The sequence below is a fragment of the Sus scrofa genome, chromosome 4 (genome assembly GCF_054392235.1).
Source record: "Sus scrofa isolate SSC_HxYL_T2T_F1_AM1 chromosome 4, Sscrofa_HxYL_maternal_Yorkshire_Landrace_v2.0, whole genome shotgun sequence".
In the NCBI taxonomy this organism is placed as follows: domain Eukaryota; kingdom Metazoa; phylum Chordata; class Mammalia; order Artiodactyla; family Suidae; genus Sus; species Sus scrofa.
Window position 1 is genome coordinate 94,798,400 of NC_139386.1, and position 20,445 is coordinate 94,818,844.

Below are 20,445 nucleotides of genomic sequence, written 5' to 3' on the forward strand. Positions count from 1 at the left end.
CACCCCTTGTTTTGGCTACCCAGTTCCTATAACTGTCCCCAAACAGATAACTGTAATTATTAGCTCCCTTTTGTATCATGCCAGAGATTTTTTTTTTTTTTTTTTTTTTTTTTTTTTAGTCTTTTTGCCTTTTCTGGGGCTGCTCCTGAGGCATATGGAGGTTCCCAGGCTAGGGGTTGAATTGGAGCTGTAGCCACCAGCCTACACCAGAGCCACAGCCACACGGGATCCAAGCCATATCTGTGACCTACACCATGGCTCACGGCAACACCAGATCCTTAACCCACTGAGCGAGGCCAGGGATTGAACCCATAACCTCATGGTTCCTAGTTGGATTCGTTAACCACTGAGCCACGACAGGAACTCCCCAGAGATTTTTTTTAATGTATATACAAGAAGATATGAATACGTTCTTCCCTATCCCCGATTTATACCTAAATGAAAGCATACTATTTAATGATTTTTCATTTGTTATCTCATTTAATGTAATATACAGATTTTTCCATATCAGTATATTAGCTTCACTCTATTTTTTTTTTTTTTTACTTCTTTGCATATGTACCATTGTACGATTTAATAGAAATTATTTAAGTTGCCTTCTTGTTGATGGATGTCTGCATTATTTCAGTCTTTGGCTATTATAAACAGTGCAGCAATGAACAACTTGAACATACATTGTATAAATGGGGAAAGTGTGTCTAGAGAATAAACCAGAAGTGTGAGTCCTACATCAAAGAGTGAAGGACTTTGTGGAGTTCCCTGGTAACCTAGAGGTTAAGGACTTTCCATTGTCACTGCTGTGGTTCAAATTATTACTGTGGTTTGGGTTCTATCCCTGGCCTGGAAACTTTTGCAGCTGTAGTCCATGGACCGAAAAAAAAAAAAAGTGAAGGACTTTGTATCTTTTTAGCTTTAAAAGATGCATACTTGGAATTCCCTGTTGGCCTAGTAGTTAAGGATTCAGCTTTGTCACTGCTGTGGAGTGGGTTTCATTCCTGGCTCAGGGAATTTCCACATACTGTGGGGCAGGGTGTGGCCAAAAAAAAAGAGATGCTTTCTTAAACATAGTATCTCCAAATTAAGCCTCTCTTCTCCAAAGTTTACATATTATTTTAATAACACTTTCTCAAATTATGAACTTTTATTTTTTCTTTTTTGGCTACACTTATGGCAAAAAAGGTCCTAAGCCAGGGATCAAACCCATCACAGCAGCAACCGAAGCCCCTGCAGTGACAACACAGGCTCCTTAACCCACTGCTTCCCATAGGAGAACTCCTAAATATTCTTTCTTTCTTTTCTTTTTACAGCTGCAGCCACGGCACATGGAGGTTCCCTGGCCAGGGGTCTAATTAGAGCTGCACATGCAGGCCTATGCCACCACATCCACAGCAACACTGGATCTGAGCCACATCTGCAAACTACACTGCAGCTTTTGGCAATGCCAGATCCTTAACCCACTAAGTGAGGCCAGAGATCAAACCTGCATCCTCAAGGACATGTTGGGTCCTTAACCTGCTAAGCCACAGTGGGAACTCCTAGACATTCTTTTTTAAATTTAACCATAGGCAAGTTGATTATAAATTTTGGCAAAATTTTTTGTAAGCTTAAAAATTGAATTATAAAATTAATTTTGCATACAAATATAAACATTCTGAACTAAGGGATATGAAAAAAGTGGACCATCCCCATGAAGTTTATGTAATTGGGGAAACAAAAAGGATAAATGTGAAATAATTGTGAAAAACAGGCAAGAATTTGCAGTTAGCTATTCAAACAGTGGAGAGACATTAAGTTCTTAATTGGGAGAGTAATATAAAGAAAATGCTGTAAAATACTGTGGCACGTGGAATTTCCCTGGCCTGGGATCGAACCTGTGCCACAGCAGTGGCGTGGGTCAACCCGCTGTGCCACAAGAGAACTCCTGTAAAATACTGCTTTGCAACAGTGTTCACTATACATGAAAGGCAGGAGGTAAGTAAATACTGAGATGAGGTGTTAGGCGTGTCAACAGCAAAGTAAGTTTAAGAAATAGTGCAAGGAATTCCCACTGTGGCACAGCGGGTTAAGGATTCAGTGTTGTCACAGCTGTGGCTTAGGTTGCAGCAGCGGCTCAGATTCAATCCCTGGCCCAGGGACATTACATATGCTTTGAGTGTGGCACAAGAAAGGAAGGAAGAAAAGGAGGGAGACAGAAAGGGCACAAAGAATTGTGCTTATTTTCAACTCCATCTCAATTTTCTCAATTACTGTCTACTATTTTATTAATATATCACACTATATTAATGTAAAGCCAATAGAAATACTTGTCACATGTACCTGCAATAATGATAGCCATATTAGAGATACACATGTAAGCAGTATGGAGTTGAATGAGAAAGTTAGCCTGGAATAAATGTTACCAATGTTGAGAAAGGTTAATCAGAGAAGGATTCAATTATAGAATTTTAGAATTGGAAGTGATCTTAGAGTCGCAACTTTAATGTTACATATTTGTAATAAGAGGCTTAGAGTGGTGAAGGGATTTGAACGAAGCAATTTAGTGATAGTTGGGACTGGAATTTAGGTTTTCTGACTTCTAGTTCAGAGTGTTTTCCCTCAAGTCACAGACTGGCACGTGGAAGAATACAGTAAATTTTGCACAGGTGTGACTTTTAAAGTCTGTGCTCTATATGTCAAGGAAAAAGTAAGTACCTAATCTGGTGCTTGATGCAGTACTCAAGCGTGTGTTTAGAAAGCTAAGGATGAAAGTCATGAAGTGACTTTTTTCAATTAGATGTGACTTCTCCCTTTTAAACTTTATGGTACTTTATCCTTACTTCTTTTAAGACACTTAACCTTGCACCATACTTACTGTGTATGTCTAATCCTACCACCAGCCTAATCCCCAGTCAACTGCTTTACTGCAAGAGTGCAGCTTGACTTATCTCTCCATCCTCCACTATGCCCAGCGCAGGATTTTTTAAAATGTTTTTTATTTTTTTTGGAGTTCCCCGTCGTGGCTCAGTGATTAACGAATCCAATTAGGAACCATGAGGTTGAGGGTTCAATTCCTGGCCTCACTCAGTGGGTCAAGGATCCGGCGTTGCCATGAGCCGTGGTGTAGGTCACAGATGTGGCTCGGATCCCACCCACATTGCTGTGGCTCTGGCGTAGGCTGGCGGCTACAGCTCTGATTAGACCCCTAGCCTGGGAACCTCCATATGCTGCGGGTGCAGCCCTAGAAAAGACAAAAAGACAAAAAAAAAAATATTTTTGCTACACCCGCAGCATGCATAAATTCCCAGGCCAGGGATGGAACCGGAGTCACAGCAGTGACAACACCAAATCTTTAACCACTAGACCACCAGGGAACTCCTAGCACAGGATCTTAAACAAGAGTAGATGCCTTGTAAGTGCTAAAATAGGTTTTCCTGAGGCAGTTGATGCATTCTGACAAATCTGAATAGAACAATTCCAGAGGAGGGAAGGGAAGTCTGGAGTTGTCTTTTATCTGAGCATCCCTCAACTTCATTGGGTTGAGTCCTGTGAAGAGAAAAGACAATAGGTCAAAGAAGGCAGGTTTATTACTACTGCATTCCAGTTGCCCTCTTCACTTAAGTCCAAGGTCCGAGAGTCACTTACTCCCTGGTTCAACTAACATTGGGTTCTAAGTTCTTGTGACATTTCTAATGGAGAATACAAAATGAGAGCTATCCACTAGATTCTGCAGAGAAGCATGCCTCACTAGAGCCTTGGAGAGCAAAGAGCAGCCAATGAGTGCCCACTAAGTTTTGGGCCCTAGCCAAGGAGCCGGGGTTACAGCAGTGAAGACAAGAGATGAAATCCTTTCTGTCATGGTGCTTTAATTCCAAGGAGCCTGGGGGAGAGACAATAAAGATAAATCAGTAAAATATGTAATATGTCAGATAGTGGTTAAGTGTTGAAAAAAAGAGGCGAAGTAGAGAGGAAGCATCTGTAAGTGTATGGGAGGGGTTGCAATTTTATTTAATGAGGCCAAAGAAGGCATTTCCGAGAAGGTGGCATTTCAGTAACATACTGAAGAAAGTGAGAGGAAAATAGCATATTGGCTGTGCCATAACTGTCTTACTGATTATACATGCATAGCTTTTAGTTTGCACGCAATTTGTCCCAGTCGACCTACCCGCAGCTCAAAAAAATAATGAAAGGCCCAATTCTGTAGGTAATGTGGGCAGTTGAAAGAAAGGAGGCCGGGCCAGTAAAAACCCTGACAGAAGATAACAGTAAATTCCCCTCTGTTGGTTCAGTGTTCCCGGAGAAAGAGGCGGGGAGAGGGGAACCCCAAACAAAAACAAAGGTTCCTGTACCTTTAAAAATGGCGGCCCCTCGGGCCAACAATATCATTGGTTGCACGAGGCAGGGGGGCAGGAACTGGGGGGCGCACGGCGCCGCGCAGTCCCGCCTCCTACGGCAAGTCAAGTCGGAGGTGGCAAGATGGCCGCCGCTGGGGAGGGTGGTGGTGTTGGGGCTGAAGCGGACCGGGAATTGGAAGAGCTTCTGGAAAGTAAGAACCCGTAATAGAAAAGGCCTGAAGGGCGGGAGGTGTGAGGACGCATTCAGGGGGCCAAGTGAATCCGAGATAAAGGAGGCGGAGCGGGAGAGGCTCTTCAGAGGTTGGGCGGGGGCGGAGGGTCTGACTGCGACCCCCTAGAAAATCTCTAGGTCACCCTCTCCTTCCTCCTTGGCGGAGGCTGAGGATCGCATTTGCGTCCCTGTGCGGCCTAGACGGTTGATCTCCTTGCCGGAAGGGAAACTAGTCCAGAGGACGATGTTTCGGGATCCCGCTCCAAACTCCCCCTACTTTAGTAAGTTCTTGGAAGCCTAACTTTCTTCCCGCCAGCAACCACATTCGGTGCTCGGTGGGCAGAGAACTGGACACCCATGGGATTGCCTCCATTAACTCTTAGCAAGCCCGAAGCGTGCCTTTATGTGCAGTATCCTGTCCTCCTTAACACAAAAGACACGTCTTTTCCTTTTCCCAGACCTTTTTCGCACCAGGCTCCTTTCCAATTTTTTCATCATTTCAGAGCTCAAACCCATTCCTATCTCTTTAATTTGAGAACCAGAGTGAGACAGCCTCAGGGGAAGGCAGTTCACCCTCTCGAAAGTGGGTGGCGGAACTTTTCTTCCTTAGCCCCATCCACCACTCCTCTTTTGGTTTCTTGCCCAGAGTGGGGCCAGTGCCCTACCCCTAGGCCTGGCAAGCAGGGTGATGGTGAGGACACAGGCTTTTCAGGGAAGAGGTGAATATTTTTTGTCTCTTGCTGAGTCACAGAGATGTGAGCAGGTGGAAAGACGAACAGAAACGGTGAGAAGTGCCAAGCGACTGTGTGAATTGGCAGACACGGGTGTAGGCAGAGATGAGGCCAAAGGGAGCTCTAGGAGCTTTGGAGAGGGAGAGCTAAATTGAAAGATAAAAGAAGAGAATTCAGTGCCCTCCAATGGTGTGTAATATGGAGTCTCTCAGCTTGTACAAGGACCTATGCGAAGCTAGGTGAAACATCTTGTGGCTTCTGCTCTCTTGCCCAAGATTACTCCCTTGAGGGCTCCAGAGTGAGTTCAGAGGGTTAAGGACATCTGGTCTCTGCCTCCCTTGGATATTTGCATGGGATTTCTAGGGAATCATTAAAGTATGGCAGAGAAGGCACTGTGTCGGTGGAGGTGTCTCTGCAAATCTTTTAACTCTTCTCCTAACTCCAAGAGAGATGCTTGTTCCACCTTGAGGGATGTCTTCCCCTTTATCACATTAAATTAGACAATAGGAAGGGAAGTGGGAGGCTTATTGAGGGGTGGGCTGGGAGACTTTTAAAGGAGAAAATTTTAGGAAAGTTGACAGTTTGTACTCTTAATGTTTTGCCCAGAAACTCCCAACCTTTCATCCTCATCCATCCCCAAAACACCCCATGTTTCTTGTCTCTGAAGGTGCTCTTGATGATTTCGATAAGACCAAACCCTCCCCAGCACCCCCTCCTACCACCACGGCCCCTGATGCTTCGGGGCCTGAGAAGAGATCTCCAGGAGACACTGCCAAAGTATAAATTCCACTCGCTTAAGGGATGGGGAGGGGATGGGCATGCAGCTCTGGGCAGAGGTGGGGAAGGCCCCTGTGGGCCAAAGGGGAGTTGGGGGAGGGTGCCTTGGCCTTACATTGCAAAGTGCTCTTGCAGGCCTCAGTCCTCATGAAACAGGAACTTGAGATTGAGGGGAGGGATCTCAAGGTTAAGTTCCTTAAGAAGAGAGCAGATTTAAATGGTTGGATTGGGAATGCCACTCCATACCCTTCCCTCAGTGGCCAGATGCCTTTTTGCTGTCCTCTTTAAGAGAGGTGGTCAATGTCCAGTGGAGGTGAGTAGGAGGGGAGCACTACATTTCCTAGAGCTTCTCTCAGAGGCCATGTGCAGTGAGTTGCCAAGTAAGAGATGCATTTTGGTCACATCTCCCCTGCAGGATGCCCTCTTCGCCTCCCAAGAGAAGTTTTTCCAGGAGCTGTTCGACAGCGAGTTGGCTTCCCAAGCCACTGCAGAGTTCGAGAAGGCAATGAAAGAGTTGGCTGAGGAAGAGCCCCACCTGGTAGAGCAGTTCCAAAAGCTCTCAGAGGCTGCTGGGAGAGTGGGTGAGAAGGGGGCCCTAGACAACTAGAAATATCTGAACAAACCTCTTAGGTCATTGTTTCTTGAGAACACCAAAATTTTTTTGTAAAGTTGATAGTAATTATGATATCACTGCCATCACAGCCATGTCACTGATATCACTGAAGGGAGGAGATGGGAGGAGAAATGAGACCCTGTTTAATGAAAGGGGTAGTTGGGAAATGATAGTTTGGGAAGTAACAGATGAAATTATTGACAGCTGACCATTTTAAAGGTCACAGTGTTAATGTGGGTGTCACTGTGGAGAACAGACTGACACACAGTCCACATAGATTTGTGAAAATAACTGTGGAAATAACCATAGAAAATTCAAAGATGTAGCGTGCCAGTGATTCACTAATAAATGCTCCATATTCAAGCTGGAGTATTCAACATTGACCAGGTCAGTCTAGGCAAGCAAACAGTTGAAATCAGAAATGGCCTTGACTCTTTTTATCTCTCCTAGGCAGTGATGCGACTTCCCAACAAGAATTCACTTCTTGCCTAAAGGAGACATTAAGTGGACTAGCCAAGAATGCCACCGACCTTCAGGTGAGGGGAAAGAGATAGGGAACCACAAGGGGCCCACTCGCAGGCACTTCACCAGCAGAGTCTCAAAAGACAGACTCCCTTGAGTATCACCTCAAGTCTGTCCCTGCCTCACTATTTTGCTACAGGCAAGTTTAAACAGTTCTTTCCCACCTGAAAGATTGCTCAGCATCCCAGGAAGGCAGTATACTTGCTCACCTCTCCCCTATCCTTTCTAGAACTCCGGCATGTCAGAAGAGGAGCTGACCAAGGCCATGGAAGGGCTGGGCATGGAAGAAGGGGATGGAGAAGGAACCATACTCCCCATCATGCAGAATATCATGCAGAACCTGCTGTCCAAGGATGTACTGTACCCGTCACTGAAGGAGATTACGGAGAAGGTTGTGAACTTCTATTTATGCTTTTCCTCCTCATTCTGCATTGTATCAACCTCCATGGGCTACTTTGTCTGTTTAGAGCCTGCAAAGTTAAAGTAACTGAAGTGCACAGGTTCATTTGTTTCTTTCTTCCTTATTTATTTGGAAGGAGAGAGTTAGGGAGGCATTGCATCTTAAAGATATTTAAGGTAGAAGGGGAAATCCTTCAGCTCTAGTTTCCTGTAAACTTATCTAAGACTCTGTCTCATCAGCCCCTTCTTGCATTTCCAATTGCATTCGTTTCTCCAACAAGGTTTTACTGAGAATTTTACTGGCTTTAAACTATGAATAATTTTAAGAGTAGATTATGCAGTTCCCGTAGTGGTGCACTGGAAATGAATCCAACTAGGAACCATGAGGTTGTGGGTTTGATCCCTGGCCTCGCTCAGTGGGTTAAGGATCTGGCGTTGCCGTGAGCTGTGGTGTAGGTTGCAGACGCAGCTCGTATCTGGCATTGCTATCAATGGCTGTGGCATAGGCCGGCAGCTGTAGCTCCAAGTAGACCCCTCGCGTGGGAACCTCCATGTGCCATGGGTGTGGCCCTAAAAAGACAAAAGTAATTTTAAGAGTAGATTAAATGATGATTTCTGCCATCAAAGAGTTTATAGTGTTACTGAAGAGATTTTTTTTTGGCTGTGTGTGCGACATGTGGAAGTTCCAGGGATCAAACCCATGCCACAGCACCAACCTGAGCCACTGCAGTTACAGTGCCAGATCCTTAACCCACTGTACCACAGGGGAACTCCTGAAGAGGTTTTTAAAGGTTGTAAAGTCAAAACAAACAAAAGAGACTATGTGGCCCTTAAAGTCTCAAATATTTACTGTCTGGTCCTTCACAGGAAAAGTTTGCTATCCTCTGGTGACTGTGAATGCTAGCATCGCCCAGTGATCTGATTGAAATCACTGCTACTTCTCCTGCTAAATTTGCTTATTTGGCTTTTCCTTCTTTGCTGTCCCTGTCCCCTTCATGTTTTAGTGTTTGTTTGTATTTTAGTGCTCTTACTAAACCATTGTCCACTTAATTCTTCCCCACCCATTCTCTCTGTTCTTAGTATCCAGAATGGTTGCAGGTTCACCGAGAATCTCTACCTCCAGAGCAGTTTGAAAAATATCAGGAGCAACATAGTGTCATGGGCAAGATATGTGAGCAATTTGAGGCTGAGACCCCCACAGACAGTGAGGCCACTCAGAAGGCTCGTTTTGAGGTGGTGCTGGATCTTATGCAGCAGGTAAGGGCTCTTGCCATCTGCTCGCTGCTGCTGTCTGCTTGGAAGTTCAGTAGAGGCGGTGTCCTGGAAGGATGCCCCACTGCCAAACCAAGATGGCGGGAGGGGGAGCACAAGAAAGGCGACATAGCATGGTCCTCGGGAGAAAGCATAGAGACCATAGGCTCAGATTCTTCCTTTGGACTGCCATGTTGTTTTCTGGGATTTTTCCCTATCTCATGTTCCTCTTTCCTTATTTTCTAGCTACAGGATTTGGGCCATCCTCCAAAAGAGCTGGCTGGGGAGATGGTAAGTATATGTTTTCATATACTTTAATCTGAGCCCAAGTTTCCAGAACTCTGTAACCTCTAGCGGGTCCACCTAAGGTGGTAATTGTGGCTTTTGTTGAACCTTCAAAAGCTCTGACCTGAATTAGGAAATTATTTGAGTCCCTTCATCTCTTCTCCAGCCTCCTGGCCTCAACTTTGACCTGGATGCCCTCAATCTATCGGGCCCACCAGGTGCCAATGGCGAACAATGTCTGATCATGTGAAACACAGCACGCTTTCCTTCCTGATTCCCAGCTGTGGGGAACGACTGGAGTCAGCAGAACCACTGGGAGCTGAGGCAGGAGTGTCGTCTACAGGAGTGGTCTGCCCACTGCCATCTGTCATGCCACCCAAGATTGTGCCATACCAGCTGAGGCTTTCTCTCTGTCTTTCTGAGAATAAGGCCTGTTCCACAGCTCATTTCTGTGAGCCCGTTCCATTGTGGTTTCTGCTGCTAGCAAAGGCCCGGCTCCCCACCAGGTGAAGGAGGCATCGGTTTTAAGGCATGCATCTTCTTCCCTCTCCCAAGATAACGTGTAGGGCCACACTAATGTTCACTTTTGTACCCAGGGTCTTTGTGCCTTGTCTCTACTCCCTCTCTTGGACCCCGGGGAGCAGGGACAGAGTCCTGGGACTCTGTTTCTACAGTTCTCTTGGGCAGGGCCTTTGGGAATGAATGGGGAGAAACTTAGCCTGAGCTGGGACTACAGGTCTGTCACTACACCCTCTTACCTTCAGACCGTTCTGAATTTTCTGAAGAGAAAGTGAGGGGGTTGCATCTAATCTCTGTAGATTGAAAAAGAAATGCTGGGATTCTTCTCTCTCCAGGTACAGAGCCCCCAGCTCCTGGTTCCAACCTGAGAACTCAGAGAGCTGCCCTGGTTCTTTCTGCAGTGCTCTGTGATCTGGGAGAACCCAGTCCTTGACCATCCTTTCCCTCCTGCCTGCCCTCTCATCTCTCCATATCAAAAACCTCTTTATTCTGAGCCCAAGCTGTGAGAAAGAAGGACCCATCCTGATTCCCCTCTAGTCTCTACCATTCTCAGTGGTCCCCTTTCTCCCTGGCAGACATATGTGATTATAGTGTCAGGTCTAGGAACTGAATGACTGTTCTTCCCCAGATACATTCCAGCTTACTTGAGACATCTGATTCCTTTGAATCCTGTCCCTTGGTTCAGGGAGGTGGCTTGGGGAAAGGGGGTGGGGTGCAACCTGGGTCCTTTTTCCTGACTAATAAATATTCTGAGTGAGGATTGCAGCCTATTTTTCATCCAAGTCTTTTCCCGATCTTCCTCAGCTCCTCTAAGCTGCTGCTGAGGAATATCAGCAGACTAGTTCTGCAGAGCGTGACACTGCTGGGTTTTGGCACCACCTCCCTTGCCCAGCCCAGGCTAAGTTTCTGCCCATCCAATCCATGTCTGCAACCTACGCCACAGCTCACAGCAGCACCAGATCTTCCCTTGCCCAGCCCAGTCGGCACCTCAGTTGATAAAGGAGACTGAATGCCATCTTTCCTTGTTTTCTTGAGTATTTCATTTTGGGAAGCTCCTCAAATGGTGCGGTATTCTAACATTTCACATTACGTTTATTAATGTTATTTATATAGTGTTCATGTGTTTTCTAAATTATTTTCCTTTGAGCTGACCTTTCCCTTCTCTGGCTGCCACATGTTGGTGAATACTCAGTCAGACCAGCTGGCTGTCCTGGCTCAGCACTCAGAAAATAACTACCAGAGCAAATTCACACTCATCACCTGTGTCGCTCTGAGCCCCTGGCACGTGACTTTCCCTCAGGTTAAGACTTCCCCCCATTGAGATCCCACATGTTCTATGGTATTGGCAAGGAAGGACATATTCTTAAGGCCTCAGGCTGTTTGGGAAGGCCCAGCTTTTGTAGCTTAGAGTATGAAAGGGTCCAGGTCTGAATCTGAGCTCCTCTACTCTGCAGGATGTGGGGAAGTAAGTACTGACAGACTTGTGACGATGCTCATAGGACATGAATGGCCACAGTCCTTTCCCTGTAGCCCTGGCCCCAAACCCGATGATGATAGACAGGAGGGAAGAACAAGAAGAGCCCTGCTGCTGAAACCATGTGCTGTCTGTCCTGCCAGTTTTCCTTTACACGTTCTCACTTCTGCTTAAGTCCTGACCAGGGCTTACTCCAAGAATCTAAACAGATGCCTCTTTTGTTTTGTTCCCAAAGCATTCATTTTCATTTTCATTTTGATTGAACATGAACAAATTGGCTTCAGGTTACTCTCTGTTCTATAAATACTCTTTAAATTATTCTAGTTTCCTTTTTTTTTTTTCTTTTTAGGGCCGCTCCCATGGCATATGGAGGTTCCCAAGTTTAGGGGTTGAATTGGAGCTGCAGCTGCCGGCCCACGCCACAGCCACAGCAACTCAGGATCCAATTCGTGTCTGCAACCTATACCACAGCTCACAGCAGCACCAGATCCTTAACCTACTGAGTGAGGCCAGGAACCACAACCCACTGAGCAAGGCCAGGAACCACAACCTCATGGTTCCTAGTCAGATTCATTTCTGCTGTGCCAAAACAGGAAGCCCTATTTGAATTATTCTAGGACTCACTGGTGGAAATATGGAGCAGTCCGTCTCAGTGTCTGTGGTGAAGGATCAGGGTTTTTGTTTTGTAAGTGTCCAGTACTTTGAACACTAATACGTGTTCTATGTGTGCAGTTAGACATAGCATACAAGTTAGACAACACTAAACTGACCAGACCCCTTCCACAGGGTAAGGCCATTGATCATACATTTGGATGTCACAGCAATGCTAAAATGTTTCTGAACACTCTCAGTTTCTAACTCATCTTGTCGAAGACTGGTGTAAAACTATTCACAAACCAGTACAAATCTTCCAGCCACATGAGTAGCACTGCTCTGGGGCCCTCCTCAATCTCCACAGCTACATCAGGGGAGCCGATACATTGTTTTACTTGTTCCCCATGAGGGTTGCTTTAGTAAACTTTTTCTTTAGCAAGAATGTGTCAATGTAAGGACATCTGTAGTATTTTTCTAGCCTTCCTTTATTGCTTAAAAATAGTCATTACAGTATAGCACAGGGAACTATATTCACTTGTGATGGAACATGGTGGAAGATAATGTGAGAAAAAGAATGTTAAATAAACAAATAAAATTAACCATTACAGGAGTTCCCCTGGTGGCACAGCAGGTTAAGGATCTGATGGTGTCACTGCTGCGGTGAAGGTTTGATCCCTGGCCTTGGGAACTTCCGTATGCCAGGGGTGCAGCCCAAGAAAAAGAAAGAAAAGAAACCCACCATAAAACTTAGGTTTAAGCTGTATGTGAAGTATTTATGCTGCTCTCAAACTTTAGAGCAGGTTCCCCTTTGTTCCAAAATTCTTTATGTTAGAAAACAAATTTGTGGTTGTTTGGATGGTTTCATGAATTAAGAATTGAGTTAATACAGAATTTGTGATAATGGAGTCATTTTTCTATGATTCTGGAATATTTTGGCAAGGGCCTTATCCTCAAGGTGCTTATCATAGGCGGTTGAGATGGCTTCAGGGGAGCTTAGGAAAAACGATGGCCCACAGTAAATGAAGTAGAGATGACTGTACAAGAAATGATCAACAGGCTTAGAGGAGATGGGCATGCAAGAGTGAATGTGGGAGTTCCCATGTGGTGCAGTGGGTTAAGAATCTGGCATTGTCTCTGGTGGCCTGGGCACATCCCAGGCCCAGCACAATGGGATAAAGATCTAGTGTTGCTGCAGCTGTGTCACAGGTCAAGCTTCAGCTCAGATTTAATCCCTGGCCCAGTAACTTCCGTATGTCTTGGGTGCATCCAGGAAAAAAAAAAAAAAAAAAAGAATGAATGTATATTTCTCTGGAAAACCCACAGCTCACTGTTTCTCAGGAAGGCCTCAGGAAAATTTTTTTGCGAAGGAAAGACACTAATGAAAGGTCACTAACATCTTTGAGTTTAGAAGTCTCTGTGTTTGTGAATGGAGGCTGATGGAAGAAGATGTTAAGAACTGGTTTCCCTGGTTAGTAGTGAGAGTGATAGGATCCTGGCACAGCACAGGCCAGATGGCAACACATCATTCTCGAAGCAGAGTGGGTGGACTTCCATAAGGGCAGCATGGTCAGAGTGGAGATGGCTAATGGAGCCTGGGTGGTCCTAGGAACCATACTAATGGACTGCCAAGGAGAGTATTGATTACATATAAGAGTGACCAAGAATGGTTCAACAGAAGACTGAGCTTAGTGACTTTTCAATGAAAAGTCACAATTCTTTGCCCAGTCTCTAGGCCTGAGACAGTTCTCAGACTCAACCTATGAACCGAAAGCACCATTTACGGGATTAACCATATACTAGGGCAAGAAGACTACCCAGGTTTTTTGAGCTGGAAAATGGGTACAGGATCTGAGTTGATGCTGATACCCAGGGACCCAAAGCACCACCACCATACCTCCCCTTCCTCCATCCTCCCACCTGACTCCCATTACAGTAGGAAAACATGGGGTCAGACAATAAATGCATGCTACCCAAAGTCTGTCTCACGGTGTGTCCCAAAATCCACTTTATGGAGTTTCCACTGTGGCACAGTGGGTTAAGAATCCAGCTGCAGGAGTTACCATCGTTGTGCAGTGGAAACAAATTCGACTAGGAGCCATGAGGTTGCAGGTTCCATCCCTGTCCTCGCTCAGTGGGTTACAGATACAGCGTTGCCGTGAGCTGTGGTGTAGGTCGCAGATGTGGCTCGGATCCTGTGTGGCTGTGGCTGTGGTGTAGACTGGCAGCTGTAGCTCTAATTTGACCCCTAGGTTGGGAACTTCCATATGCCGCAGGTGCGGTGCTAAAAGGCTAAAAAAATTAAAAAAAAAGAATCTGACTGCAGCGGCTTGGATTGCTGCAGAGGCTTGCGTTCGATCCCTGGCCTGGTGCAGTGGGTTACAGAATCGGGTGTTGCCATAGCTGTGGCTCAGAAACTTCCATATGCTGTGGATGCAGCTGTAAAGATAAATAAATTAAGTAAAAATTTTTTTTGGTCTTTTTGCCATTTCTTGGGCCGCTTCCGTGGCATATGGAGTTTCCCAGGCTAGGGGTCTAATCGGAGCTGTAGCTGCCAGCCTACGCCAGAGCCACAGCAACTCAGGATCCGAGCCGTGCCTGCAACCTACACCACAGCTCATGGCAACCCACTGAGCAAGGGCAGGGACTGAACCCGCAACCTCATGGTTCCTAGTCGGATTCGATAACCACTGCGCCACGATGGGAACTCCAGTAAATTTTTTTTTAAATCACTTTATGGTCATTTTTCCAGTGTCCAAATACAAAATCAGAATGGGCGTATTTGGGAGTTGACAGAAAAGCCAAATAGAAGCCACTGATACTGCACCCCACCTCTGCCAAGATGGTAAATAAAAAGTAATAATACCGCATTTTGGGGAAGATGGCAGCAATTAGTTTCACCTTTCTGGCCCTTGCAAACATCGGATGGGCTGTGGTGGATTCCAGTGGACTGCTGCAAACTTAAGCAAGTAGTAATCTCGGTGTCCTGTGTCGGATGTACTTACTGGAGAGCGAAGCACAGCCTCTGATGTAAGTATGTGGCTATTAACATGTAGTACTTACCTTTTATAGAAAGTTTGCTGACCCCAGATCTAGTAAATATGTTCTTTCTATATACCAATCAGAAGAAGTTTCAGAAGTAGTTTATAGTCAGAAATGATGGGCAACAATATATATTCACAGTCTAGATCTAGAGCTACTTTAATTCTCCCCTTTTCTGTCACAGTATAGTCCAAAAGGACCTGGACATTCTGCAGAATATCACATTTGTTTGCTTTATTAAGCTTGTGCTCTTCAGGTATTAGGGATAGGCTAATCAGATCTGATGAACAAGCAGTTCAGATATTCAGGATTCCTTGGTGAGACACATACACTTTTGAAGATTAATTCTTCAAAAGATGCAGGGCCCTGCCATGTTGGTTATTAGGTAGGTGTTCAGTGGTCTGGAGCATTCTGGGACATCCTCTCTAGAGTAAAGCTAAGTTACTTTATCTTTACCCCAAGAAAGAAGCAGTGAGTTGGTAAGCCTCTTCCAGTTTTGGAAGCAGCATATTATGAACTTAGGAATGCGGGAAAGGCCTCTACAGCAAGTCTAGGCTGTGATACTGCCAGTCCTGTTGCTTGGGCTATATCACGTGGAGAATAACATGATACTAGAGGTGTTTGTGGTAGGGAAAGGTGTGTGGATTCTGTAGCAATCTACAGTAGGAAAATTCCAGCACAGACCTCTAAGGTTCTGGAGTAAGACAATGCTACCTATAGCAGACAAAGTTTCACCATTTGCAAAGCATCTCCTTTGCTTTGCTGGAGATTCAGTGCCTGACCACAACATAGCAAGTGACTATGTGACCAGTTGCCGATACAACCAGCCTATTACTGTCAGACATGCAAAGTCATCAGATTGGGTAGATGCAATAGCTATATATATTACAGTGGATATTGTACAGTTTGCAAGAAGCCCAAGCAAACCTGGTGGCCACAAGTAAGTTAAATTGAACAAAGTGCCCCAGACCTCCATATTACCCACATCTCTTGCACCAGTAATACCTTTCTCTTACCTCATACCTATGGCAACATAGAATTCCTTCAACCATTTGACATAGGAGGAAAAAAACTAGGTCTGGTTTGTGGATGGTTTGGCTTGATCATGTTAGGGCGGGTCAAATATGGACTGCTGCTTTTTTATTTATTTATTTTTAATTAATTTTTTTTAGCTGTACCCATGGCATGTGGAAGTTCCAGGACCAGGGACTGAACCTGCATCACAGCAGCAACCAGAGCCAAAGCAGTGACACTCCAGATCCTTTAACCTGCATTGCCATGAGCTGTGGTGTAGGTCGCAGATGTGGCTCAGATGCCGTGGCTGTGGCGGTGGCATAAACTGACAGTTGTAGCTCTGATTAGACCCCTAGCCTGGGAACTTCCATATGCCACAGGTGCAGCCCTAAAAATGAAATAAAACAATGTGGTAATGACACAAAAATAGACATAGATGCCAGTGGACTAGAATTAAAAGTCCAGAAATAAACCCATACATCTGTGGTAAACTGAGTTTTAACAAGGGTGAAAAAACCATCCAGTGGGAAAAGAATAGTTTTTTCAACAATCATGCTGGGATGACTAGATAGCCGCCTGCAGAAGAATGAGTTCAGTCCTTACCTCACACCATATACAAAAACAACCAAAAATAGATCAAAGACCTAAAAGTAGTAAGTAAAACCATAAGGCTCTTAGTGTAACACATAGGGGTAAAGGCTTCATAACTTTGGATTTGTCTAAGGATTATTAGATAAGACACCAAAAACATAAACAACAGAAGAAAAGGGGGAAAAAAAAAGATAAATTGGACTTCATCAAAATTAAAAAGTTTGTGCTCCAAAGGACACCGTCGAAAAAGTACAAAGACAACCCACAAAATGGAAGAAAATATTTACAAATTAGATAACCAATAAAGGATTGGTATCTAGAATATGTACTCTTATAACTCCGTCATAAAAAGACACGTTACCCAATTTTAAAATGAGCAAAGGATTTGAGTAGATATTTATCCAAAGAAGACAAAATTGTCCAATTAACACATGAAAAAATGCTTGACATCCTTAGTCATCAGGGAAATGCAAATAAAAACCCTAGTGAGATACCACTTTATACCCATTAGGATGTCCAGAGCCAAAAAGATGAAGCTTTGGCAAAGATGGGGAGAAACTGGGACTGTTATACTGCTAATGTGAATGTAAAATGGTACAACTGCTTCAAAAAGCAGTCTGTCATGGAGTGCCCTTCATGGCTCAGTGGTAACAAACCCGACTAATATCCACGAGGACAGGAGTTCAATCCCTGGCCCTACCCAGTGGGTTAAGGATCCCTGCAGTCTAGGTCATAGACGTGGCTGGGATCCTGCGTTGCTGTGGCTGTGGCCGGCAGCTGTAGCTCCAGTTCAACCCCCTAGCCTAGGAACTTCCATATGCCAGAGGTGCAGCCCCAAAAAGACACACACACACACCAAAAAAAAAAAAAAAAAAAAAAAAAAAAAAAAAAAAAAAAAAAAAGAAGAAGAAGAAAAGCAAGGTAGTCTGCCAGTTTCTCAAATGGTTAAATGTAGACTTTACTGTATGACCCAGCAGTTTCATTCACAGTTGTATACCCAAGAGAAATGAAATGAAACATGTCCACACACAAACTTGTACACAAATGTTTATAGCAGCATTATTTATCATAGCCAAAAGGTAGAAACAACCCTAATGTCCATCAACAGATGAATGGACAAACCCATTTGTATGTCCATACAATGGAATTTAAATATTTGGCTGTAAAAAAGAATAAAGTACTGACACCGGCTGAAGTACTGATAAACGGATGAACTTTGAAAGCATGCTAAGTGAAATAAGCCAGTCATGAAAGGCCACATACTGTATGATTCTATTCCTACCAAAGTCCAGAATAGGGAAATCTGCAGAGACAAAGTATATTAGTAATTTCTTAGAGCTGGATAGGGATGGGAAGATGGGGGGTGATAACTTAAAAGAACTGGGTTTCTTTTTCTTTTCTTTTTATGGCCACACCTGGGGCATATGGAAGTTCCTGGGCTAGGGGTCGAATTCTAGCTGCAGCTGCCAGCCTATGCCACAACCACAGCAACACCAGATCCTTAACCCACTGAGAGAGGCCAGGGATGGAACCCACATCCTCACAGACACTATGTTGGGTTCTTAACCCGCTGAGGCACAATGGGAACTCCCTGGGATTCTTTTTGAGGCGATGAAAATGGTTGAAAATTGACTGTGGTGATAGTTGCACATACCTGTGAATGTAATGAAAGCCATTCATTGTGCACTTTAAATGGTTGATTTGTATGGTACGTGAATTCCATCTCAAGCTGTAGTGCAGCAGGTTAAGGATCTGGCATTGCCATAGCTGTGGTGCAGGTTGCAGCTGCAGCTTGGATTTGATCCCTGGCCTGGGAACTTCCATATGCTGTGAGGGCAGCCAAATAAATAAGTAAATGTGCCATTGGCTACCAGGTATGTCAGTCTAAAGCTTGAAGGAGAAGCCTGGTTTGGAAATAAAGACTTGGGAATCATCATTATGTGGATGGAAGTTTAGACTATGAGAATGGATAAGATCACTTTGGAAGAACATGTAGAACGAAGGAGAGAAGCTCGGGGTTCTCGTCGTGGCTCAGTGGTTAACGAATCTGACTAGGAACCATGAGGTTGCAGGTTCGATCCCTGGCCTCGCTCAGTGCATTAACGATCTGGCGTTGCCGTGAGCTGTGGTGTAGGTCCCAGATGCGGCTCGGATCCCGCGTTGCTATGGCTCTAGTGTAGGCCGGCGGCTACAGCTCCGATTAGACCCCTAGCCGGGGAACCTCCATATGCTGCACATGCCGGACCACAGATGGGAAGGCTTTTATCTACATAGCTCCTCTGTAAAGTCACTCTTGTCAAGGTCTCAAATTACCTCCATGTTTCAAAATCCAGTGGTCTATTTTCAGGCATCTTATCCTCAAACTCTTAAACAGGAATGACAGTTTATAGTGCCCTTTTTTTTTCTGTCTTTTTTAGGGCCGCACCCGGGGCATATTGAAGTTCACAGGCTAGGGGGCCAGTCAGAGCTGCAGCTGCCAGCCTAAGCCACAGCCACAGCAGCGTGGGATCCAAGCCTCGTCTGTGACCTACACTGCAGCTCATGGCAATGCTGGATCCTTAACCCACCAAGGAAGGCCAGGGATTGAACCCCCATCCTCATGGATGTTAGTCGGATTCATTACTGCCAAGCCATGACGGGAACTCCTATGGTGCCCTTCTTAAAATGTTTGAAAATTTTGTTCTCTAAGATCCCTTTTTGTTTGCTTGCTTTTAAATTCTATTTCTTTGTTGCTCCTTTTATTACTTTTTTTATTTTTTGGCCACCTCCCGGCATTTGGAGTTCCCGGGCCAGGGATCAGATCCAAACCACAGTTGCCACCTAAGCTGCAGCTGTGGCAATACTGGATCCTTAACCCCCTGTGTCTGGAAGGGGATTAAACCTTCCTCCCAGTGCTCTCAAGACACCAGCAATCCAGTTGCACCACAGCGGGAACTCCTGTTGCTCCTTTTAAATAAATCTTGTTGGATTTTCTTTCTCTCTGACCTCTACTAGTTGGAATGTCTCAGGATTAGAGGGCTTAGTCTCTAGTCTGCTTCTCTTTTCTTCCACATTAACTAAGTGAGTGCTCCCCATCCAGTGGCTATTGATGCCATTTATACCTTAATACCTCCCCAATTTACACCACATATTGTTTCCTATGAACTTCAGATTCGTATTTCAGTTGTTTACTCATTAGCTCCATTTGGAAATCTGATAGGCATCTCCAGTTTAACATGTTTAAGGTAGAACTGGACATTTTTCCTCCACCAAAATCTCCTCCTGACCACCCCCCACCTCAGCCCCCAGGCTCTATCTCAGCAAATGGCATTACTATTTGTCCTATTGCTCAAGTTAAAAAAAAAAAAAAAAAAAAAAAAAAAAAGGAGATCTCTTGAATCTTTATCTTACATCCCATATTCAATCTATTAGCAAATCACCTCTGCCACCTTCAGAATACATCCTGAATCCAACCACTTCCTACCACTTCCACTGCAATAGTCTTGCAGGCCTATTGCTTGCAGGCTGAGCAATAGATTCCTAACTGGTCTTTCAGCTTCTGTTTTGCCTCCCTGCAGGTAGTTCTCAAAGAATCAAGCAGAATGAATCTCTTCATTTGTAAATTAGATCATGTCACCATGTCACTCTCACCCAAAACCCTCTATAACTTCCTAGTACTCTTAGAATAAAATCCAAAGTCTTCTCATTGGTCTGTAAGGGATCTGACTCCCACTGTGTTTCTCCAAACTAATTTCCACCTGCTCTTTTTTTTTTTTTTTTTTTTTTTGTCTTTTTAGTGCCACACCCATGGCATAAGGAGGTTCCCAGGCCAGGGGTCTAATCGGAGCTACAGCTGCTGGCCTATGCCACAGCCACAGCAATGCAGGATCTGAGCCGAATCTGTGACCTACACCACAGCTCACGGCAACGCCAGATCCTTAACCCACTGAGCAAGGCCAGGGATCGAACCCGAAACCTCATGGTTCCTAGTTGGATTCGTTAACTACTGAGCCACAACAGGAACTCCCTACCTGCTCTTTTGCCACATTGGCTTCCTTGTTATTCTTTGAATTCACCAAATGCACTCAAACTTCAAGTCTTTTTATATTGCTGTT

General features: G+C 44.8%; 1 protein-coding gene and 1 long non-coding RNA gene across 3 annotated transcripts; both read left to right on the forward strand.

Annotated features, from left to right (window-relative positions):
* The first annotated feature begins 4,440 nt into the window (after positions 1-4,440).
* On the forward strand, positions 4,441-12,612 carry PEX19 (peroxisomal biogenesis factor 19). Of its 2 annotated transcripts, none has more exons than XM_013996874.3 (8): positions 4,441-4,522; positions 5,941-6,363; positions 6,466-6,631; positions 7,114-7,199; positions 7,415-7,576; positions 8,665-8,841; positions 9,082-9,126; positions 9,287-12,612. In XM_013996874.3, exons 2-8 carry the CDS (start codon positions 6,268-6,270, stop codon positions 9,368-9,370), a joined length of 816 nt encoding a protein of 271 aa, XP_013852328.2. In that variant the 5' UTR covers positions 4,441-4,522; positions 5,941-6,267; the 3' UTR covers positions 9,371-12,612. The 2 variants fall into 2 exon arrangements, with proteins under 2 accessions (XP_013852328.2, XP_001928904.3); XM_001928869.6 differs by having other exon boundaries at positions 5,941-6,050.
* A 1,844-nt stretch (positions 12,613-14,456) lies between these two features.
* On the forward strand, positions 14,457-16,621 carry LOC146404031 (uncharacterized). The gene is made up of 2 exons (XR_014843995.1): positions 14,457-14,734; positions 15,919-16,621. It is a non-coding gene; the product is annotated as an uncharacterized LOC146404031 (long non-coding RNA).
* Positions 16,622-20,445: the final 3,824 nt, after the last annotated feature.